The sequence below is a fragment of the Perca flavescens genome, chromosome 3 (assembly GCF_004354835.1).
Source record: "Perca flavescens isolate YP-PL-M2 chromosome 3, PFLA_1.0, whole genome shotgun sequence".
NCBI classification, from domain to species: Eukaryota; Metazoa; Chordata; class Actinopteri; order Perciformes; family Percidae; genus Perca; species Perca flavescens.
The window spans coordinates 31,100,921-31,125,778 of record NC_041333.1 but is presented as its reverse complement, the minus strand read 5'-3'; the positions used below and the strand labels follow the sequence as shown (position 1 = coordinate 31,125,778).

At 38.2% G+C, this 24,858-nt stretch overlaps 1 protein-coding gene across 2 annotated transcripts; it reads left to right on the top strand.

Annotated features, from left to right (window-relative positions):
• The first annotated feature begins 9,390 nt into the window (after positions 1-9,390).
• Positions 9,391-24,173, top strand: zgc:113279 (uncharacterized). Of its 2 annotated transcripts, XM_028573461.1 has the most exons (12): positions 9,391-9,448; positions 9,554-9,742; positions 10,672-10,793; positions 11,727-11,751; positions 13,015-13,058; positions 13,188-13,323; positions 13,429-13,741; positions 15,283-15,388; positions 16,287-16,433; positions 18,095-18,155; positions 20,073-20,236; positions 21,921-24,173. In XM_028573461.1, exons 2-12 carry the CDS (start codon positions 9,577-9,579, stop codon positions 21,951-21,953), a joined length of 1,317 nt encoding a protein of 438 aa, XP_028429262.1. In that variant the 5' UTR covers positions 9,391-9,448; positions 9,554-9,576; the 3' UTR covers positions 21,954-24,173. The 2 variants fall into 2 exon arrangements, with proteins under 2 accessions (XP_028429262.1, XP_028429261.1); XM_028573460.1 differs by lacking the exon at positions 9,391-9,448 and having other exon boundaries at positions 9,476-9,742.
• The last annotated feature ends 685 nt before the right edge of the window (positions 24,174-24,858 follow it).

The following is a 24,858-nucleotide window of genomic DNA, read 5'->3' as shown; positions in this document are numbered from 1 at the left end:
GTCTAGATTTGCTTCAGCAGTATGTCGGTCAGAGTGCAGATAGCTGGCCTCCAAAGAGAATTAAAAAAAGAAATAAGAGGAAAAGATGAGAGAGATATGGAGCCATCTGTCCATGAAGGCCACAGTCATTTCTCACTGTAAGCTACAGTTTAGCCTTTGAGCTGGGTTTCAGCGTAATAGTATTGCCACTGCTTACAATACACTTTAACGGCTTGGGCTGGTATCTCCATCAGTAGCTTCACTAGTGGATTCCTATCTGATCTTCATGTGAACTACACATGCCTTCGAGACACTGAGGATTCTAAACCCTGATAATCAAAAAAAAAAGTAAGGTGTCTCACCTGTGGATCCCTTGAGATCTCTGAATTCATGTTCAACACATCTGTATTTCACAATAGACTGACTTTGCATATCTAATTATGTTATTAATTATCTAATTATTAGAATTTCCACAAGACAAAAGACAAAAAGGCAGTGCTTAATACTTATAAAGAGTAAATATGTCAAGTTATATAACATCTTACTGTATACATAAGGAGGGAAGGGACCTGAGGACACTACAGTATACATAGATTCCTCCAGAAGGTCTCCAAGGGCAAAGTAAGACTATATGTTCATGCAGGTAGAATGTGTGGGTGGGAGAGGATGGGTTGCACCTGAAAAGAGAAATTGCTAAATGAGGCAGAAGGAGACGAGGCAGACTCAGTTAACAAACACAGTCAATTAAAACAATTTGAATAGGAAGAAACTCCTGAAATGCTCAGACAGATGATTCCTGAAATGTAAATGTTCAAAGGTGGAATTTTCCTTGAAGCAATATGTTTCATTGCTCAGGGTTTTCCAACCAGTTTACCTTTGGCAAAGCCCCAAAACGTACAAACCCAACATTGTTTTCTTTAGACCCTAATTCCTGTCAGGGTGGAGAAGCTTAAAGGGCCATGGAAAACTCAAGTGCTGCATTCAAACCAGGAATATTGATAATACCACTAATAATAAAAAATATTATAGCTACAAGCAGCGACGTACTTGTCTAAACTTACTGTAAAGTAAAGTAAACTCAAAGCTGCACTAATGAATATCTTTATATTAATAGTGGATGGGGGTGAAAGGGGTCAATCATAGTTACAGACTTGGAGAGAATCATCACCAACTCTACAGTTCTACAGAGCATTTGAGCATCTGTTAGCTCATTGTTTAGATTTTCACGGACCACAACTTTACCATTTTATTTCAGTCTCACTTCTTTAATCCACAGCAGACAGATACAGTAAGAGACTCGCTGGTGAACATATAGTGGGGCATTTAGGTCATGGCCTCTGTGTGTGTGTGTGTGTGTGTGTGTGTGTGTGTGTGTGTGTGTGTGTGTGTGTGTGTGTGTGTGTGTGTGTGTGTTGTGTGAGCATGCCAGGCTCCAACGCTGCTTGGTCTTGACCTGTGTGTACATGCCAAGCCTTAAAGGGCCTGAAACACGCCTCAACCTGCAGAGCAAATAAATCTGCTCTGGGGGCTGTGGCTTCACTTTCACCTTTTTTTTAAAGTCTCACTCGCTCACTCTCCAAGTCATGCTCACTTCACACACACACACACACACACACACACACACACACACACACACGTGTCGTGTATGTTGCACGCAGTCCATAAAGTGGGTGGACAGTACTGGTTGTCCCTTCACCTGAGCATGAGCATAGCTCAGAGGCCTGAAACAAACACTTTGAGAGGAAACTGAAACTGCAGTGCTTACACAGCTGCTCTTGTTGAATAAATGGCCAAACAGTGAGAGGGGACCAAAGAATATCCAGCTAGTGTTAGTATTCTGTCATCACACAAGTTCATGCAAGTTCGTAAGTTCAAATGACTAAGTTAGGACAGGCAGTCACTGCAGTGGAAAGACTATATCAGGTCAAAGAAAAAATATGAAACACCTGGAAAGTCCCTTGAGTTGACTGGATTAGGTTAATATTTACCTTGCACGCAGTGGAATTACTTTTGTATAGTCAGATATTAAAATCTGGTCACTTGGTTTTGATTGAAGGCCCTTCAATAATTCATGTGTGTTTTTTTCCTGTTGTAAGTTAATATGCAGCATGACAAAGAGAAGCATATAATAACAATAGCAAAAAATAATGAAATAAAAGGTAGATTCTGCTTTGAGCAGATGCAGTTTAAGAGAATCAAATCAAATATAGGAACGTTATCTCATCTGAAATAAAACTCGTTAACAATTATACTGGTGACTCTTTTTATGAACTAAAAAAGAACACAAAGAAAACACATGTGCCAATAACAATAATTGACAACAGACAGAAGTCCCCGGAAAGAAACATCAAGCCATCTATCCATTTTCTCCCTGCTTACCAGGCCAAGGTCATGGTGGAGATATAATATATTGTGCATGTCCTGTGGACTGTATATAATTACATTCACTCAAATACTCTAAGTACAATTTTGATGTAGTTAAACGTGAGTATTTATATAATAATAATAATAATAATATAATGATATTAAATGTAATAGTATAACCCTCACAGGAGTCATGAAATGGTAGTACATTTACTAAGAACAAAGTACATTTTACTGATAATACTTAGATACTTAAATCACATTTTGATTTCAAGATTTTTACTAGTAATGGGGCATATTAACTCTGTAGCATGGCTCCTTTTACATAAGTAAAGGATCGGAATACTTCCTCCAGCACTAGTCCTAGTCCAGGCTCAAACTACTGACCTCCCATCATGCAGAGTAAGCAACAAACACTGTAAATACTTCAGAAAAACACCTACAATAATACCAATCATACATAAAACATAGGGAAAATTATGTGACATTTAATAGAAAGAAAAATAAGGGCTTCTTATGATGTAGATTTCTTTGAACAATAAAATGAAATTAAAAAAAGGTATATTAATATTTGCCCAATTTGATGATATCTTGAAGACATCTAGACATCTGTCAGTATGGCAGCCATTTTCAGGAAGTTATGGAACTTCCCTTTGCAGTTTCTAAGTAAGGGGCACGGGTAACTGCGCCAGGTGTTTTTACAGTTTATCTTAGTTAAACATCAGCTCCCCTTTAGAACTGCTCTGCCCAAGGCATCAGTCACATGCATTTAGCAGACAGACAGGTTGCCATCACACTGCACAGAATTATCCCATTATTTTATTATTAAAGAGGAAAAACTGAAACTGGGGGGCAACAGACTTTTATGACATTTGAGCACTCATAACCATCATATAAAAAGAAGATGATTTGCAGGTTAGATTCAGGGGACGAGGCAGCACAGCTTTGAATTCAAACAGTCTAAGTAATGGATCAAAAATGTATCTGGTGTCAGTTATGCGTAATGCGAGGTGAGTCATTTAGGAGTACCTCATAATTCAGTGGTGGGTGGTTTCTCATTAATTTAGTGGGATGGAGAAGCTTGGGCATGCGCTCCTATTCATTTGACCGATCCACATCCAAAAAGCTGTGTTTAATATAAGACAGTCTTCATATTATTACTGATGTAACACCTACAACACAGACTGAAGGAGGTGACTTTGAACTATGTTACTGCATGCTTGTGTGTGTTTCTTTATAGAGAATGTTCCCGGGTTAAATATTTAAGATTAGAAATTGCGTAACAGCTTTGGCAACTATTATCTCAGAACTATAGAATGCGAGAATGATGTTTTGAAACAATAATCGACATGGAATATTAGGAATGTATCCAGTGACTAAGGGCACAGCACTGTGTGGGTTCTCCTCAGTCACAGAGTAGGAAGGTTCCTGACAATCGCATGTGACTCAAAAGCATTGCCATGAGCTGCAGTGAAAGTATTCACCGGCTCTATAGAAACTCATAATGAGCACTACCTGCACATCTACACAAGTGAGGGCTTGTACAGTTTCTACTGAGACCTAATACTCCACACACACACACACACACACACACACACAAACACACACAGTATCCTGTAGTTCATATTATTTGAGAGCACATTGGTGCACATTGTTTCTCTTCTTCTTCTTTTTTTACCATGGAGGCATTTCATCACATTTGTTTGACTAATATCAATCATAACTTGAGTTTCATTGTGTGGCGGGGATGTCTGCAGAGGCAAACCGACTATTTCATAAAAAGTCTATTTAACGGTTTCTTTCTATGTACACCGATGGAAAGACAGACAGGAACAGCTCTTTGTGTCCCTGCAAAAGTAAAAGCAAACGGATTCAGAATAAGAAATAAATAAAAGAATATCAACATAACTAAAATGTATCTGTTTAGGCAGGCTTTCATGTGATTAATGTTTGATGCTGTACTGGTTTGATTTTTCTTTTTCTTTTTTTAAATGTTTTTATAAATTTTGTAAGGCATCCTTGAGTGCCATGAAAGGCGCCTTTAAATAAAATGTATTATTATTATTATTATAACTTGCAGGAGCCCAAATAATGTATCCAAAAAGTCCAGGAACAAACTCTCAGAGGGGCCAGTCCACGCTGGAAAGAGTTGTTACATTCTTATACACTACTGCCACCTGGTGGTAAACCCCAGTAGCTACACATCATGCAAACAAAGACCTTGTGAGAATATCCTAAAGCAGTAGATGGCAATAGAGGGCTGGACACAAACTCCAAAGCTCCAAAACACCATACACACGTCACTTAAACTGGAGCTTGATAAGAAAGATGATGCAAGACAGGCTGAAAGTTTGGTTGTAGCAGCCAGTGGAGACATCATTTCATAGTGGGTAATAGGCTACATGATCAGTCAAACAGACCATAGGCCTACTCAATCACGACCAGTCCAAAAGAACATAATGGTTTGGAATATTAAAATAATGACTTCTAAATTGATTTTTGACAGCTGGGGCCCGTTCCAGAAAGCAGGTTTAGTGAAAACTCTTGAGTTTGTTAACCCTGAGATAAGGGCAACTCTGGGTTTTCTGTTTCAGAAAGAGAAGTAACTTCACCTCAGAGTCAGTTACTATGGTAACTGAGTCTGTGAACCTAACCTGGTCGGGAGCAGGTTTTCTTCAAGAAACCTGCTGTTTCTCTCAGTCTCCTCCCCCTCTTCATTCAGTCTGGATCAGGCGCATTTTAGCGCAGTTTGTTATCGGCATGAATAAAAAAAAAAGGTTGGTTTATTAACCATGTTAGGTAGACTATAAAACATGGCATTTCCTTTTGTCAACGATCCCGTAGATGAAAAAGCTGCTTTACTTCTGCTTTACTTCGCAGGGTGTTATATGTCGGGAGATGATATTGAAACCCCGACATTTTAATTTTCAGATAACTTCCTATTTGAGCGGTAGCTATCGTTTTTCTTCCCAGTCTGTTATGCAGCCTAGGCTACATAACCTTATCCGTCCTTATATAACGTCACCCGTTTTGGGCATGCTCTACATCCCAGCAGATTATTTGTGTCACATTAATTTATTTTGAAAGCGGCAGTTTTCTTTAAAGTAAAAGCCACTGTATAGCAAAGGCCATCAGAAGAATGTGACTCGCTCTGAAACGTTTTTTAAACATTTTTGTAGTGTTCCCTGGACACAAACCAGTAGGCCTAAGAGCCATTAAAAAGGAGCGATGTAAACCCTTTGAAATAAAATATTATGAATTATAATTCTGTTAATGATGGTGCTGCAGCCTCAGTGGATTAGTAGGTGTAGTAGCCTACTTTTTCGCCCGCAGTATTGCACTTAAATGAAATTTAATTTAAAATGAAAGGCTATGCTTATGATTAAATATGATACACTAGCCTATATTGGAATTCTCTCTCTTTTGCAGCAGCCGCTGTGTTGATTTTTTAACTCGCTATGTGCGCATGAGTATTTCCGCCGACCACTTTGTTTGTGGTTGTTACCATGGATTCACCATGGTAACAACCACAAACAAAGTGGTGTAGTATCATGGCTCCATTCATGCTGCCTTTTTATTGTGGTGGTGCACGCCAACCGCCAGCTACTGTAGGTAATACTGTGAATATAGATAAGTACCCCATACCGCCACACTTTTTATCCTGTGAGCCTTAAGAGAGGGCATGACTAAACTACCTGGCTAAGTAGCCTAGTTAAAACCAGCTTCTCCTTGAGAAATGATGCTTACACATTGATCAGTATTTCCAATCTAATAATCCAATATATAATAATATATTAGTCACAGTGGCCTTTTTTCTGCAGAATGATTACTTTTGCTTTTGATACTTTAAGTAAGTTTAGGATATTAAATTTTTACATTTTACATTTTTACATTGTGGAATTGGTACTTCTACTAAAGTAAAGGATCTGAATGCTTCCATGACTATTTCCTCCAGATAAGGCCTGACCACCTCATGAAATCTTACTAAATGATTTTTGAAAACATGCAGAATAAAAAAAAAAGCCTCTGAAAATCCATAGAGGTGTTTCCAGTTATTCTGGCTGATAACACCTCCGCTCAGTGTAAAGATGGGCCGGAGCTTTGATGACATTTTATTAGGTCAGACCTTCATCCATTAATAAGGAATGTTAAAGGTGTAATTTGTCCCACCCTAGGTGTTACAAAGCTAACAGGAGACTAATGAAGATGTCAATCAATCAATCAATCAAAGTCTATACACACCCACACATTCCTGGGAAGAGGTTTATTCAGCCAGATTAACTGAAAACACCTGTGTTAGTGTTCAGAGCCTATAAGAAGAACAGCTGCCTCTTGAACAAGATGTACAGTATCTATCCCCAACTGGAACAGAGAGTTCCAATAGTCTGTAACCTTTTCAACTTAATTGTCCTTCACCAATCAGTGTTGCCACACCACTTCCAGTCACGTCTCCCTCTCTGAGGGATTTCACTGTTATGCTCATTATGCTGTCAAATGAAAAGGCTTTTAAATCTGCAGATGAAGTCAGAAGTGCATAATATAATTATTTTCATCTGTCAGACTGTAAGGTACTGCAGGCAGAATGCTGAGCATGTTAAGCGTTCTGCTTTTGTCAAAGCAACTCGTCGAACAAAGGAATTATCTCTCTGTAAGTAATTATTCAACATATTTTGAGACTTGCATTGAATACAGCCGCTGAGCCCGCCAGTGGTGTCAGTAAAAAACAAAAATGTATTTATGTGATCCTTGCAAATACATTTTTCTTATCTATAACATATGTTTATTTATTTTGGCTCTTCACCTATATTTAAATTTTTCTCCATTGCTATATGTGTTTATGCACCATCAGGATTGATACTTACTACTTGTACTTCATTGTGCAATGACAATAAAATGAGTTATATTCAATTCTATTAATGATTGATGATTCCTCACAAAAAATAGTTAAGTTTAATTAGAAATAATACTTGTCATATGCATGATGCTCATTTATGCATGATGCTCATATCAAGATGTATTGTGGTGCACGGTCTTCAGTAACACTATGATGGGACCAAACACTGAAAGTGAACTTGACTAAACACAGTAGTGGTGGTGGTGATGGTAAACACTGAAGATACTACTTATTTTGGGAAGTGATATACTTAGATCTTTGATTGACTATTATATGATTGAAATCAGAATATTTAGTGCAAATCTTATGACAGCCTGCAAACTGTGTTCCCCATCAGGTTTGCAAGATAGACTGTTGCAGATTAAAGCTTGTCTGTTGGTAAGGCTACTTGATTAGAATTTTGGTGTTAATTAGTTTCCAGGTAACTTTCATTGATTACTCTCTCACATTATAAATACATAGTGGAATCAATGTATAGCTACAATCTGAAAAAAAAAGATTTGCCAGCAGTGTAATTGCACTGATTGCCACCAACGAAATTCCGTTGTGTTCATACAATGACAATAAAGCAATAAGGTATCTTGAATCTTGAATGTTTTAGCCTGTAGGCTACAAATTAGGCCTACATACAAATTAAAGGTACAATATGTAATACTGACAGCTAGTGTTCAAAATAGTTACTGCAGTACAAATTAAAAATACTGGAGAAAGTCATCTCCACCGCCCCCTCCTCCGTAGAGAAGTTCACGGAGATTGCCAGGCTGAGACCGCAGCATCCACAACAATGTTGCTAGATGCTTGTCTCACCTAGCCAGACATTACTTCACAGCTCAGCATACTTGGCTAGTTAGATGCTGGCTATATTGACAATCAGTAAAGCCCGTGATCACACGGAGCTCTGTACCCGACTGGCAGACACACTTTTTCAGCTTAGAATTACTGTAGGAACCGCTAAAAATAACACAACCTTGCCGTCCTCTCCACCCGACTGAACACGCTTTATTGGGCTTAGAATTACGGCAACAATTGCTAAACGCACTGCAAACTCACGGTCCTCTTTTCCAGATTTCCAGCCCCCCTCTTTTGGCTTCAAATAACTCACCGTTGTCGGCTACGGCTGCTGAACAGGCTACACGTTGTTAACAGCCGTGGCCCGCTTGCCTGGTCGTCCGGTAACGTTAGCTGGCAGTTAGCAGGGTTAGCATGGCGGCCATAGCCAGGACCAGTTGGGATCACTTTACTGTCTGTGTCTCAATTGTTTTTGCAAGTAACCAACTCGGGTAACGTTACTCTAGCTATATAAATCAAAGTGAGTACACATATGTTGAAATTACATGAAATGCCCGTCCCTAGTAGCCGTGATAAATGAGCCTGTAGCTAATGTTTAAGCCTACCTGTTCAGGAGGAAATTAGCCAACTCTGCGTCCTTTTGCGCTCTTAGCTGTCTCCATCTTTCAAATACATCTGCAATATTTACCCAACTTACCTTTTTTTAGGTCAGGTAGAATCTATCTCCATTGATCCTGTTCGTTTGTTTGCTGCTTTCATGGCTGTACGAACGTTACAGCTGTAGCGCGCTGGGTTTACATGTTTAGGCCTACAGGTATATCTGGCAACCCAGCCTGGCTGTCAAACTACAATACACTGGCCAAATAAACAGAAATTCCATCACACAACGGAAATTTCAAAAGGAGAAAATACTGGCATTAAGCATTGTTGTCAGAAAAGATAGAATTCCAACTTAGCATGTTTCCTTAATATCTGATGACGCATTGGGGTCATTTTTGGATTTATATTACATATTGGACCATAAATAATTCAACCTAGTCTCACATTGCCAGGTCAATTTAAGAAGCCTATATTTCGTTTTCAACAGCGAGACTTATCTCCACAGCGCATTCAACCCATTCTCAAACAAACTGTTTTCTTCCCTTTTTCAAGTTCTTAGCTACAGGTATGTATGGCATTCAGTCGGTCGGTCCACCAGACAGAAATCTTAAGACTATATTGTATGAATCCTACTGATTGGCTGTTCCTTCCAACTGGGAGTCACTGCTTTACATTCTGAAAAACAATCATGTCAACATTTATTATGGTTGGTTATGGTCAGTTACAGGCACTTCTGAAATTTCCAACTATTTTCTGACTATTTTCTTAGAGTGGGCGTCAACCTTTCCACCAAGCAGTAGGCGTGGTCCTCTTCTGTCTTTGGTACGTGGCTTTAAACCAGATATATAATCATGCACTGAGTGTTTTCAACTATTTTGACATTGGAACTAGAAGGCTGCTGAACTCCCGTTTTTCTCACTTTAACAGTTCCTTTTCAGTAGTTGTACAAGATGGGAAGACTGTACAAACGAAAGGAGCCGGGAGAAAGAAGTGATAAAACAACAGACATAGGGGATGGGCTCTCTCCTCTGCCAGGGAAGACCGCGGCCGGCTTGGCTGAGCCACACACACCAGTTTCTGGTTTGTCTGTCCGGGATGTGGACGGTCGTCAAAAAGGTACATGGCGTTTACCTATAGGCCTATGGCAGGCTTTTAAACATTAGTTTGGAATTCTAGATATTAGCCTACAAATGCAGAATATTAATGTTCCAATACTCTCATTTAATGCGTGTTAAGACTGAATTGTAGAAACGCCTCTTCAGTTCAACCGTACAACAGCCTAGAATGCACAAAACTTTGAATCAACACCTGTCGAAAACAGTTACCTGAACATTATATCCTCCACGAAGGTAGGATTTATTGCAGGACTGTTGTTTCAGATATATTTAGCTAATAAACTGCCAACTGAGTATGTTTAGTAAAATCATCAACTGAAAAGTAAATAATTATATCATAATTTACAATATCACGTAGGCTAGTGGATAAAGTTGCATACAATAGAAATACTCGAGTTAGTGCAATCAACTCAGTAGCTACTTAACTTGACATATTTAGTAACTTCCGCCAAAGCTGCAAGCAGATATTGACAAATGAGTTGTCTTATGTTAGGCTACTATCAGGTCTCCATTTTGGTAACAGCAAAGACTCAGGCAGAGGATACAAAAATCATGTTTGGGCCTGAAATGTTGGGAAGGTTTTTTCCAATTGATGTCATACTGAAAGAGCTATTTCAAGCCAGTTGAGCTTGTTCAATTAATAATAATGTACTGTGTTTACAGCTTAAATAGAGTCATAGAAAAACAAAGTAGTGTTAATAACTATCTTTTGTGACAGCAATCTAACTGTTCCTGTCATCAAAATGCTGGTATTGGACTACAAATTATGACCCAATCCAGAGTCAGACATGAGTCATTGGTTACAGCAGTTTGCCTCCTCCATCTAAAGTTGTGTGTAATATGAAAGGACAGCTGATTCTGTGTTGGTTTGTCAATGTTGTGTTGTCTGATCCTGCCATGGAGGTTAACCATCCATTGTTTCTTCACCAGCTGAAAGAGTTTCCATGTATGGGGGGGAGAAGGTCTACCTTGGAGTCCGTGTCAAAATGCCTGTAAGGGATCTACTGAGAAAAATCCGCATAGCCCAAGGCTGTAAACCTCAAGATTTTCAGGTAATTTTGTCAAAATGTAGACACAATCACTAAGAGTTAAATCACATTTGGTTTTATTTTTACACCAACTCTGATGGCTAAGTTTACTTTCTGTATTGTATGTTTACAGTTAGTTTCCTGGTTGGTTGGTTGCTGCGTGCAATTCCAAACATGTACTCTAATATGACGAAATGTTTCCACTATAGCAACAATCTTATAAATCATCCAAAAGTGCTTTAGGTTTTAAAGTTTTACCAAAATGTCTGATTGTAGTTGATACACAGTGGACATGTGGTTTATGACTTGTGGTATTGAATGATCTTTATTTATCAAACCTTTTTTATTTTATCTTTATTTTATTGTATTTATTGCGGTTTCCTTATATGAAAATCCACCAAATTTACAAACCCCAAACTGTGGGAATAATTTTCCTGATGGTTACATGTGGGAAAAATACAAAAACGATTAAAGTCGATATATGAGGATAGTTTCAGCTGTCTTACAATGAATCCTGAAAAAATATAAAAAAATGTATATCACATTTACGCTTAACTTTGTTGTGCATGATAAACAGCTGGATATCAAATGTCATCCGCTTTATCCTTATTCTGAAAAGATTTTAGACTCCTTCCCCATATTTGTTTTTTATGCATGGAAAAACTACACTACAGTTTGCTTAAAGGAGAACTAAGACATGTCTTTTCAGTGCATTTATTTGGTGTAACCAGAGTTGGAAATGTGTTTTTTACCTGCAGAAAATATGCTAAGCTGTAGGCGTTAAAAACTCCAGACCTCAAGCATTTTCTTTTGGTCTGTTAGACATCAAATCTATACTATTATACGTGCAAGCAGGGAATGTTTGTTTGTTTCTAAAAAATCTGAAGCATTTAAAAGACAACTCACCCTGATTCAACTTGTTTTCTTTTCACATGGCACAAATGTGTGTGAATGCAGGAGATATACGGAAAAACAGTCAAAGGTCAGTAAAACCTACATCTATGAGCGTTAGGAATTTAGGTGTGGTGTCATGGAGATTTTTGTTCCTCCTAAGAGCTACACATTCCAAAGTTTGGATCACCTCCCACAAAAGCCTGATTGGGTCCAGTCAGATGTCTGAGAGTACTACTCAATCTTTTTGAATGGTCTTTCATGTGTTTAGGTTGTAGAACGTCCTCTTTACAAAAAATGTTATTAAGGGTTTGTTTTGTATATGGAGAACAATTAATTGTTCAACTGACTGATGATTGACTTTAATGGACTGACAATCGAAAGGGTAGAAAGAGATAAAGATACCTCTGAGCAACAGATAAATAAGAATGGAAGAAATCACCAGTCATTGGTAGAAGAAACTTAACATCACAATGAGTGCAGATTTAAAAAGTTAAAGGTTCCTGTGTCCAGTGCATAATAATGCAGCCTATAATATAATGAAGCCTATAACAAGCTGGAATCAAAGCTCTTTTTCAATCTTCCCAATAGAAATCTAAGGTTAGTCTAGGGTTAGCACTATTGGAACTGGATCAGGGAATATCAGCTGAACATACTAGATACAGTGGTGCTCATAAGTTTATGAACCTGTGCTAAAGTTGACCAATACTTTGTGAATGAATAATGTATTGTAAATAAATAAATGTTCTTCCTTTAAAATACAGGTGGCATAAGTATACACACCCCTATGTTAAATTCCCATAGAGGCAGGCAGATATATATATATATATATATATATATATATATATATATATATATATATATATATATATATATATATATATATATATTTATTTATTTATTTATTTATTTATTTATTTATTTTTATTTTAAAGGCCAGTTATTTCATGGATCCAGGATACTATGCATCCTGATAAAGTTCCCTTGGCCTTTGGAATTAAAATAGCCCAACATCATCACATACCCTTCACCATATCTAGAGATTAGCATGGTTTTATTTCAGTTAGCCTAATAGCTGGTTTGACTTGCATTGAGAGATGATTTTATGGAAAGTACCCCATGCCATCTCTAGGAGCTTTTCTGGACTGGAAAAGAAAATTTCAAATTCATCCAAACTTGTGAATGGCAGTGTTTATTCTAGATGGATACAGAGGTTATGTGGCTCATGAAACCGGAAGGAACAAAAACCTGTAAGAACCCTGTCTGCAGTATGCTAACTAAACTCGTTTTAACTCTACTCCTAAGTGAAAACATATTGAGTACTCTCAGCCTTAAACTTTTTCTTCCACTGTAGACAAGCAACGAGTCAAAACTAGCAAAGGACGCCGATCTACCAAAGTGAGTGTTGAAAAGCCCAGACCCCAGGAAAGCTGCAAAGCTGTAAATCACATCTGAGTTTTGAGGATTTTTTTTTTATTATTATTTTTTTAAGTAACTCTAAATACCTTGGCTGCCTTTGGCTTGCAGAGAAAACGCCCCACCAAAAGCCTGGAGGAGCTGGCAATCATCGTTGAGGTGCTAGAGGAGGATCTCAGAACTGGCAACACCTGCCTGTCCCCTCCCCAGTATTTGTCCCCCTCCAAACCTCCAGTGTCTCCAACTGGTAAGTCATGGGGACCCCTTTCTCTTTTAAAATATACAGTAACTTTGATAAATATGTTAACAGCAAACTACTACCACCCCTCACATGCCATTTCTTCTCACTAAGGTTCTGGGTACAATAGTGATGAGTCGGATGAAATGATCCCCAGCCCCCGGTCCTACGTGACCTACTCCCCAAGCACAGCAGAGTACCAGCAAGCCCTGTCCCTTCCAGGCCCCATGCACACCAGCCTCGATCATTCCAACATCCGAAACACTGGAAGCGTTGGTGGACGAGGGGAGGAGTGGGCTTATCCCCAGGTCCACGACTGGAACGGGAACAACTCTGCTTTCTTTTGGGCCCAGCTTCAGAAAGAAGAGAGCCAGCTCAGGGACATCTCTGACGCTGCACTGCTGGCCCCCGATGGATACGGCAGGACGTAAGTTTTGTGTTATTGTATGCATGTGGAAATTATGCAGTACATTAGGGCTGGGCGATATAGAGAAAATCAAATGTCACGATATATTTGACCAAATATCTAGATGTTGATTTTGTGACGATATTGCATGGTTGACTATTGGTGCTTTAACAAAATGTTATTTACACAATGAGATTTGTGATAAATAATCTCCAGAAATTATTTAATTGACTTAGTGGGTAAAGGTAAATAATAGAACAGCTAGAACAGTCTGGTTAATTCAGAAAATGACATCACTTTACTGTAATGCAGCCTTTAAAACCAGGAAAAGACCACACTTACCATATTACGATATCCAAAATCGAAGACGATATCTAGTCTCATAGCAATATCGATATAACCTTGATATATTGCCCAGCCCTACAGTACATCCACTAATTGAAGAGGATCTCCATTGTATAAAGTGTGACATTTAAAAATGAAAAAAAACAAAAACTGCCTCCCCAAAAACCCAGAGCGCTGTAACAACCAGCTATGAGGCGAGATCAGCAGTTTGAGTCAACAGGCTGCCAACAAGTTCTCTTTGGCTTTCCTTATGCTAGTGGTTTTGCCGTAACATGTAATTCTTTATATAAGTTTAATTTGTGCTGGTCCGTGCTTTCTCTTTTAATGTCCGTCTTCTTCATAATGAATAGATGATCTGTGTTTAATGTCTCCAAACTGTGGTTTAAAGACATGAACAGTTCTAAAACCAGGCCTGAACTTGTCGTATCATATTAGCTTTTTAATGCTATTAATGAATGATGAAAATGAATGATGCTGACGTTTTGTTTTTAGTCTTGACTTTTCAATTTCATTTTAAGTTAGTTTTAGTCAGTTTTTAGAGTGTGTTTACTATTTTAATATAGTCTGTTTTTCAGAAAGGTTTAGTTTTTATACATTTAGTTTTACTTTTACAGTAGTTTCAGTTTGTTTTTGTTGTCTCAGAAGTATGTAGCTACATTACGGCCATCTCATATCAAGTCTGTTCAATTTCTGTGGTTCAATGTCATGAGAGTTGCCCGAAATGCATGCTGTTTTTCAGTAGTGTTATAATATAGCTGGAATATATAACTGAAATAATTCATTTTTATTATTTCTATTAGTTTTTTAATCTGGCAATATGGTTTTGGTTTAGTCTTTCTTGAAGGTATTAGTTTTCATTTAGTTTCAGTTAACTACAAATATTTTACTGCTTATATCCTGTTTTAAGTTTACTATAAAACCCTGGTTACTGGGTCACTTACTAGTAACACCTGTGCTTTTCTTCCAAGTCAAAATGGCTGCTGTGAAAAAGACCTACTGTGGTTGGTTGTTGTTCTCACTCAGGCTTCTTGCAATTATGTTCTTCTTTCTCAGCTTGCTTTATAAAACGCCTCTAACTAACCACACGGTATATAACCCATGTTCAGACCTGTTATCCTCTTACAAGATTGAATGTTGTTTGTGTTGAATGTTGAATACCTTTACCGTGAAGTACTTCCTTTTTGTCTAAATATGTCTGATTGTTCTTGTCCCTTCAGAGCTCTCCATAAAGTGGCGTGTGTCGGGAAGAGGGCACTTGGCTATGCGATCGCCAAAAGGATGGCCGCATTTAACAGCCTCGACCTCAAAGACTCGGAGGGAATGGTACAGTACAAGACATTTGAGCTACAGTCTTAGTTTTTGTATATAAATCATTATATTCCTTGTGATTATTTCAACCACATTTCAGGAGCTTTTATGTACAGTGTATACAATATATATCAATGTGGCACAAGAGAACTTTGTTGTATTTGCCTCCATGTTAATATGTACAATTAGGTGGCAAGTCTCATAGATTCTGCTTTAACTGCAATTGGAAAGCCAGTTTACACAATATATCATTGCATGATTCATACTGAACAATAATGGCAGGTGTATTTAAACGTATACTGTATCTGGATGATATTTAAGTAGCCGCAACCTAAAACGCTTTGCTTTCATTTTACAGCTACATTTACACTGGTGCAATCAAACATATTAGTAACTATTCAGCATTTAAATGTCTGATGGATACTATTGGTGCCTTATCTAGGGGTGTGAATCTTCACTGGTCTCCCGATTCAATTACGATTATCCAGTCATCGATTTGAATCGATTCTATATCTGGATGCATCCCGATGCATCACAATGAGTCACCTCCTCAGTATAATTATATATTGCTACACATGGTTTTCATCAACAAATTCAAGCAGTTAGATATATATCAACTCACCTTTTTTATTGTATCTGCTCTTAAAAAAAGACACTTCCTGAATGCAGCAGAGTCTGAACGCAACAAACAAAAGGCAGGAACAAAAAAGCAGCGACCGGAAAAATCAACAAGTAACCTCAGGAGGCAATAATCGATTATGGTCTGTCACTGCATCGATGCAGAATCATCCTTGTCCGCATCGCGATGCATTGATGCAGTGATTTATTTCAACACCCCTAGCCCTAACCACAGGTATAAGAAAACAAATGAATTGTTAAGTGTAATTGGATGTTAATGGCTCTCTGTTCACAGACCGCCCTCCTCCATGCAGCGAAGCACAACCACCACCTGATGGTAGCGGATCTGATCCATTTGGGGGCCAGCGTCAATGAGACCAACAACTCAGGAAAAACCTGCCTCCACCTCAGTGCTGAGAAAGGCTACATCAGAGTCCTGGAGGTTAGAGCCTCGTTTTCCTCTCTACTGATCAAAATGTGTTGTCTGTTTCTTTTTTTTATGTAACAAGCAGTATTTCAGACACCAATGATGGGATATGAGCAGAACATGAGCGACTTATGCGCCACATCATTGGGTTCCAGGATTTGAAGAATGACACTGATAGGCAGCACATTACATGAACGATTTTAGAAACTAACATTTCAACTTTCAACTGTTGTGGCCGGGTTGGCTTTGTGGGTAGAGCAGGCGCACACATACGGAGAGGTTTACGCCTCGACGCAGAGGTCCAGGGTTCGAATCAGACCTGTGACAATTTTCTGCATGTCTTCCCCCTTTCTCACCTAGCTGTCCTGTCACAATTAAAGGCGGCTGTCAGTCAGGCAAGAGAATTGACTGCGTGCGGGACAACCTATCTACTGACTGTTCCTTTTTTTCTTTTCCTCATTACATTTTGTTTCTGCGGCTCGCAGTTCACAAGCATTGCTCACATATCGCATCATATTTACTTTTACAGAGCAACGTGACCCAGTTTGTCAGAAGGTATTGGGTGCTCCAGTTATGGTTTCCTTTGATCCAAACTAACACGTTTTTCAGGTACATGTGTCATCTGTGTTGGCATTCAAGTCGTTAAAACGGCTCAGAAGAAATGCTGTGACAAAAACCTACGTAGCCGGTTTTGCAAGACACACAGACTGTGTACAGCGTGGCATCTGCGTTTTCATAGGTGAAGCAAAAACAGAACATGTGTAACCTGCCATTATTCTTTAAAGTAAATGTTTTCTTCCAACTGTGGTCACTTTTGTAGCACGGCTCATGAAAAAAATAATCGCTGGTGATAATCGATTCATTGTTTCATTTGGGAAAAAAAAAAAAAATGAAAAAAATTTGCTGGTTCCAGCTCGTCACGTTCAAGGATTTCATTGTTTTCCGGTATATCTTTTGTGTTTTGGTCAAAACAAGCATGATGGTTTTTCACTAGTTTCTTTTACATTTTCTAGACTACTAACAAATCAATGAATCAATAAAATAATAGGCAGATTAAGCAATACTGAAAATAACAATACAATTGATCATGCATTCCTAAACCAGTAAATACTCTACATTTAACTGCACAGCAAGAATACACTCTCTCTTGTCTGCCTATAGCCATGTGAAGGCGGCAGGTATGTGTTCCTTGAATGCCATGCATTGCCAAAGCGTTGTGCATGCTAAATTAAGTGGGTGTACCTCGATTAAATCTTGTGTAACCTCCACCAATCACACAAACGGATGTGCTCTTGTTCATCATCCTACTGTACATTGCTTTCTAGCTTATGTGGGTCAGTGTCAGCAGTGTAGAATGTGATGATGTTGTAGGGACACATCTGGAAAGGTTTGTTTTTCTCAGTAATCTATATTACTGGAATCGCTCAAGACTTCCATTGTCCACCGATCTGTTTCCTTTATCCTCATCTTAGAGCACCAGGGCCACAACAGCTGTTGTACCGATGTCCGGAAACATGGCAACATATGTGCTGCCTTATACTATATTCCCATTTGGACTGCTTTATTGTAACTCTGCACATCTCGGACAAGAATCTTAGTTTATTTCTGTGCAGGAGCTGCTCTGAACTCCCAAACCAAACTATCTTTAACCAGTTTTAACCAATGTTTTCTTTAAGGTTCTGAGACAGACTATGATGGACGGTGTGTATGTTGACGTTGAAGCCACTGATAACTCTGGTAAGTACTGTAACCTTTCAAATCCCTGAGGCTACTAAATATTAATAATAATAAACTGTATTCATAAAGCTCTTTTCCAAAAACAGGTTTACAAGGTGTTTAACAATTCGAGTAAAAGGGATGCTCAAGAGTGGTCGCATATTAGATACATAAAATGATAAATAAAAAATGAAAACCCTTTAAAACCTAACGATAGGAAAAAAAGTTTGGTTTGTTTATTTGTTTCTCACACAAATAAAAATCACATTAAGGAAATATAAAATACATGGAGGTGGTGGTAGAAACATGTAAAGGCATATATTAAAAAACAAAACGCCGTCACACAGTCACCAATAGGCCTACATTTTAAGTATATGAAGGTTTGAGAAAAAAGCCTTTTATCTACATATAAAATTGCCAAATACATGGTTCCCAAATGGTTAAAAGCCTTGAATGTTTGTGAATTACATTTCTTTTAATTAGACATAAATACATGGGTCATTGAAAGTGCTTGCATTTATATATTTTGTGCAAGAATAGAAATTGTTCTTGTGATATTTGTTTTAATTTACGTTAGTATGTGTTTTTGCTATGTTTTGTTTTGTCTCTATCCCTCAACTTACACAGTATAGTGTTTGCTTTACTGGACGACCACATAATCTACAATTGATAAGTGTCTTACACATTCAAGCTTCTCTCTTTTTTTAAATTGTTGTCTGCGAGCTTCTGTAAAGCTTGCTAGTTCTCATCATAAAAATTCTCAGTGTTGTAACAGTAATTAATTAGGGGGTGTGCAAAAAAATCGATTCACATTCGTATTGCGATTCAAGCTCTACCGATTCATAGAATTCCAAAAATTGATTCATATTTTTGAATAAAAAAAATTGAGGTCTGTATTTGAAATATCTCCATGAACCGTTTATCCAGTCTACTTCACACTTGGTTTCCTGGGTACCCAGTGAACTTAGGGATTGGAATTTGGAGCAGTTTGGACAGCGTTGGATATTAAACTGAATAAAAATAAAAGACTGCGGAAAAAAGATTGAGAGAAAAAAGCGCTGCCATAACGCTGGCTCTTCCATTTCTACCCTTCACAATAAAGGTCCATCTTAAATTCACTCGAATCATTTCGCTCAGAGGAAACTCAGTTAAGTCAATCACTAAATCGTATTAAGTTAGCCTAACAAGCCAGACCCACATCCAGATGTTGGGTCTGGGAACTCACCATTGACGGAGCTCAATCCGAGGGGCGGGATAAACGGTTGTCTTTCAAATTTCCTCTACATGCAATAGGATAGCGCTACAACCAGGCAGAGCAACGAAGAAAGTAGCAGAGCTAGTTGATAGATTAAGCTTTTGCCGTGTCCGGTCAACAAAACTCCGAACTCATCTTCCTTTTTTAAGAATGATTTCACTGCCGTTCTTTGTTCTTTTCTCAAAGAAAAGCTTAACTCCAAGTCTTCCAGAAGACCGCTGTTCCCAGTAGCAGCAACCATAAGCCCGCCCACCGACTGTATACACCATGTGATTGGCCTGACCAAAATTTGGTTTTGCCAGCTTGCAAGCCAACGGAGAGTGCCTAGACCCCCCAAGCAATAAGCCCGTTCCAAACAGGAATATTTTGAACGGGCACTGTCCTAGTATTATAAATAATGCATGTTTGCCATACTCAAATCTTAAGAGAATGAATTAAGTCTTAATGAATTAGCCTGAGTATGAAACAGTGCACTAACTGTTTGTTCGTCTAGAATAAATTTAGAATGTTCAGTTGATTTGTTTTTTCTTTGTCAATTATCATTTTACAGCTAGGATTAGATATGGTGAGTCTATTATCAAGTCTTTATTACAGTTAGATATTAAAGTTAAAGAGTTAGGGAGTGGCTGTAGTGAATAAAAGGCTCCTCCAAAGTCCAGTCATCCAAATGTTTGTGTTTTCAGGAATGAGTGTCTTCCAGTGTGCTTCTGTGGCTCTCAAAGCCACAGTACGTGAGCTGGAAAGCAGTAAACCCCAAAATCACATCAGTCTCAACACACTTTGCCAAGAGCAGATGATGGAAACTCTAGAGTGTCTGCTGCAGATGGGCAGCTACTTTTATACCATGGTATGTTACTCCTTTTGTTTTTTGTTTTTTTTGTTTTTCTTTTTTTTACATGCAAAAAGAACATTGAATCAGAAATGTTACATCATTTATTATTACACTGCAATGACTGGAAATTAGCTGAGATGAGAGCTACATTTGGAGGAAATGATTTTTGAATGACATGTGATCATGCTATGGAAAATCTACTCTCTTTTTACTGAAGCTATAACCCCTAACCAGCCATTAATTTCCTGTGACAGCAGCAGCCGAGTTCTGGCTGCCTGCCCACAGCCCGCTAACAGTTGTAGGCAGGGCACATTCAAACTCATTAAACAGTGCCGAAGACACTAAGTACACTTGGTCCTTGTTTGTAGTTGAGCCTTTTGGCGTGGCAGCACATCATGAAGAGCAGGAACTAATAATGAATGGGTGTCCATTTTAAACTTGATAAACACAATGTACTTCGTATTTACGAAGCTACAGGACTTGTTCCTCCTCCCTGTTCCCTTGACAAGTATGCTATTGTAGAGGACTGTAAATGCTGGTATCCTTTAGAAGTGTCACACAGAGGAATTTAGATGATGAAGATGATTAGACTCAAAGGCGGGAGCACTTTAATTTACTTTAAACTTGATGGGTCTATTTTTTTTAGATGTACTTGTACTTGTCAATGCTAAGCTAGCATAATGCCTTTAGGGACTGCACTTCCTCTCCTCCAGTGGAGCACTTGGTTCCAGAGTGAAAAGTCTTGAGAGGATGAAAACTGACTACAAGTCTATGGCCAAATTCTTGTCAGCCTGAACTACAGTTTACTTTGAGCTTAAATATAATATTTGCTTTTACAATAAAGTGTAGTGTTAGTACAATGCTTAAGCCCAAAGGTAAATTAACTGAAGTACATCTGGGACTGACAAAGGTTTTGACAGCGCCGAGCGGAGTCTGATATGCTATAAAGGCCACTGTACAAACAATAATCCTTTTTTGATTTAAAGGTGCACTATGAGTTCCTGCATGGTTTCAGCGCAATTTCCCTGAATACACTGTGAAAAAGCCCAGTCTCGGAAAACAACATAGGGGTCGTAAACGTCAAACACTAGAGGCGCAGGCTGTGCACCAAAACAAAACAAACCACTCCAGCCAATTACCAACAAGACGGTTGGCTGAGGGGGTGTGGGTTAGTGACGGTTAGTCAGTCATAACAGTTACGGAAACAAGGGGGGGCGAGCTTGCTCTGTTTTGTTTGAAATTTACTTGGAATGTCAACAGAAGTGACCATGCAGGAACTCATAGTGCACCTTTAAGTAACAACATGGCCTTTCCTCTGGCACCTCCTTCAGGCCAAACATGACCATTTATGTCCTACTCATGGTAAAGACCTCAGGAAGGTTTTCATCCGCCAATTTGGTTTAATGGTGTGTAAAGAGCATTATAACCTGGTGCTTTACTCATAACTCTCTCTAAGCATTGACCACTGGTTCAACCAGTCTAATTCCCAAAAATATTGAGATTAAGTTTCTATTGCGCTCAATTGAAAGAAACTTGGGCTTGCTGTTAGAATAATATTTACTTCAAAATGAGAATTCTTTTGTATTTTTTATTTTTATTTTAAAAATTATTATATATTGCTTATTTTTAGACTACTCTATCTAGAGACACTCATTGTATTTTTGATACAGACTTTTGATGACTTTCCTCTCTTTCTCAGGAGAGCCAGAGTATACAACCTAGAATTGGTTAATTCTGGCACTTCCGCCCGGCAGGGCTTTCTGGAGACCCGACAGTAATGTTCTGAGTTGGTATAGGCTTGAATTCAAATGGAGAGAGACCATAACCAGTGGAGTTTGTTTTCTCTCAAAGCTTGATTTCAGGCCTGCTATGTAAAGCATTTAGGGTTTTGTGTGTGGAAAAAATGCCTGACTTGCAATTGGGTATTTATTGTAACCTGCACAGAAACGTTAGGTGCCCATTAGTTGGTTTCTGTGAAACTTCCATTGTTTGTTACATTAGAGTAACAAGATGTCCTCAGTTAGTGTGTCTGTGAAGATCAAGATGTAAAATCCTTTGAGAATATTTTTTTAATATAATAGTGTAAACTATTGGCTTGGTCGTGCCAGTTTTAGGGGTCCAGTAGTGTTTTGAAAACCTGGCCCCCAAATACTGTCTGTCTGTCTGTCTGTCTGTCTGTCTGTCTGTCTGTCTGTCTGTCTGTCTGTCTGTCTGTCTGTCTGTCTGTCTGTCTGTCTGTCTGTCTGTCTGTATGATTTTCCCTCCCCACTGGGGTCTAGCTTGATTTATTTTCTTTCCTCAGATCTTTTAAAAGGACTTTTGTACTAGAGGACAATGCATGTTTTAGTAATGTATGGTGATGGGGTGTAAATCCAATTTCATTTGACTGCCTTCACATGAGTAAGTACATGTAAAAACAGTCATTGGCAGGGAGTTTTAGTTCTGTTTATGCATAACCTCCTAGCATATTGTCAAGTTTTTTGGCTTTTGTACACATGTGTTTAGCCTAGCTAGCTTAGCTCAATGACTGGAAGCAGGGGAAAGAGTAAGCAAAGTTAAAGATGCACAATAACAAAATGTACACACCGTGTCATATGTATTCAATATGTGCAGAAGCAGAAAACAAAACATTGTGGCCTGACATGCAGCTAGCTTGCGCATTAAAGCTATCTACCAACAAACGCCTGTTACAATGACTCAGCATTTGGACATCTTGTCCTCATAGTTGTCAGCTTTGGACACTTTCCTTTCTCTGAACAAAACTCAGGTGATTTTGTGATGTGCTGGTGGTTAGCCAGCTGGCTAACAACAGGACATGTAGACAATTTTAATTTTAATCAATCTCTTTCCTCCTTGCTGGGTCTTTGTGCTAAGCTAGGCTAAACGTGTGTGTGTGTGTGTGTGTGTGTGTGTGTGTGTGTCAAAGGTTTTAGAAAATATAGTCATATATTATTACTTTCTGACATTTCTCAGGTGTTCTTGGGAACTGTGACTCTGATTAGTTAGAGCCATATCTACAGTATGCAGTCACTAATTTACTTTATTGCATTTTAAGGGAGTATCATGAGTATTTATTTCTAAACTTAGCTAAGGAAAATATGTTTAGTACAAGTAGTACAATGTGTAAGTAGTTATGTGATGATCTATTCTTTATAGATTTGTAATGTGGTGATGGGCAACAGTGAAAAGGATAACCTTAATGTAACCTCACAACATCAGGGATTTCTATACAGAAAACTGGAGCATTTTTACTATTGATAAAAATGTGAGTATTCTGAATTATAGATGGTCACTAAGTGGTGGACCACAGTTGGTATGAAATGTTTTGACTTTAATGTTTATATAGTATGTCTATTGATGATCAACAGGGCATCTTTTATTGCAAAATAGTCATTTAATCATGAGAGAATCCCAAAATGTAATCAAGAACTTATTTACTCTTGAATGAGAGACATAATTGTGTTAATTTACAGTATCTTACATATTCATTTATATACTTATGTGGGGGATTATAATATAAGGAATCAGTTCTCTTCTGAAAGTACAATTAAACACTTAGATGCTTGTTTTGCCTTGCAGGGATGTCATAGTTCATCCACCTTTCGTGTTAAGTTTTTACAGTTGTGTTAATGTATACAGATGGGTCTGGGAGTGTAGAGAACTCGTAAGGAGTCATTGTGTAATTCAGTTTTCAACTTAAACAAATTTCACTAATTTGTATTACTTTATAATCTTGTGATGTTTCATGAATCAATCACATTGTTATACTGTAGCTCAGGCTGAGTTGCTCATTCCAATCAAGACATCTGATCACATAAATAAAAAATAAGTGCCAAGGATCACGATCATTTCCGTAAAACGTCATTTCTTTTAAACACAGTGATTCACATTGATAGTGGGTATTGGTTGTCATTACAATTCACGCTTATGTAACAATATGTGCATTTTAATCTTAAAGAGCTCAATAAACTTCTAGGTTAAGTAAACATTGTCTTTCAACTTATTTATATCGATCTCTGAAGAATACATTGAATAATCCAAAGGAAGCATAACATGATTTAAGATACAGTAGGTAAGCATGTTTTCTATTGATGCACAAGCACATAAAAAACACTAGGAACATAGGCTATAAAATATGGACGTAGTATCCATGACGTCACCAAGAGGTTTCTAAGAAGCCAAAACTAAGCTCTAAGGGGACAGCTCCCGGTGGCTCCAGCCGTCCCCCCCTCTAGGCCGTGCCTAACGTCGCCTAACTTCCGGCTAATCCCAAAATGGGCAAAAAGGTGGAGCTGAGGCAGGATGAATAAAGCCTACAGTCTAAATTAGCCACATGTGACTCATTTATTTCATAATTATTTTCTTTCTTGAATCATGATAATGTTTTACTGCTGACAGTATATTTATAATAACTGGAGGTAAAAAAAAAAAAAAAAAAAAAATTAAAACTAATAGCAGTAAGCGCTACCAAACCACCAAATTTACAGTAATGATACTATTGTGGTAAATTCTATAAAAATGTTATACAAAATACTTCAGGGTGTGTGCTTTACATGTCAGAACTTAGCAGGGGTGTCAAACTCAATTTCACTGAGGGCCACACTGGAAAATGATAATTACATTAAGTGCCAGACATG

Excerpts from the sequence above, each read along its gene's own strand:
- zgc:113279 (XM_028573461.1), top strand. The coding sequence starts at position 9,577 with ATGGGAAGACTGTACAAACGAAAGGAGCCGGGAGAAAGAAGTGATAAA. Across the intron at positions 10,794-11,726 it reads GTAAACCTCAAGATTTTCAG|GAGATATACGGAAAAACAGT; the intron begins GTAATTTTGTCA and ends GTGTGAATGCAG. Across the intron at positions 18,156-20,072 it reads TGAAGCCACTGATAACTCTG|GAATGAGTGTCTTCCAGTGT; the intron begins GTAAGTACTGTA and ends TTGTGTTTTCAG.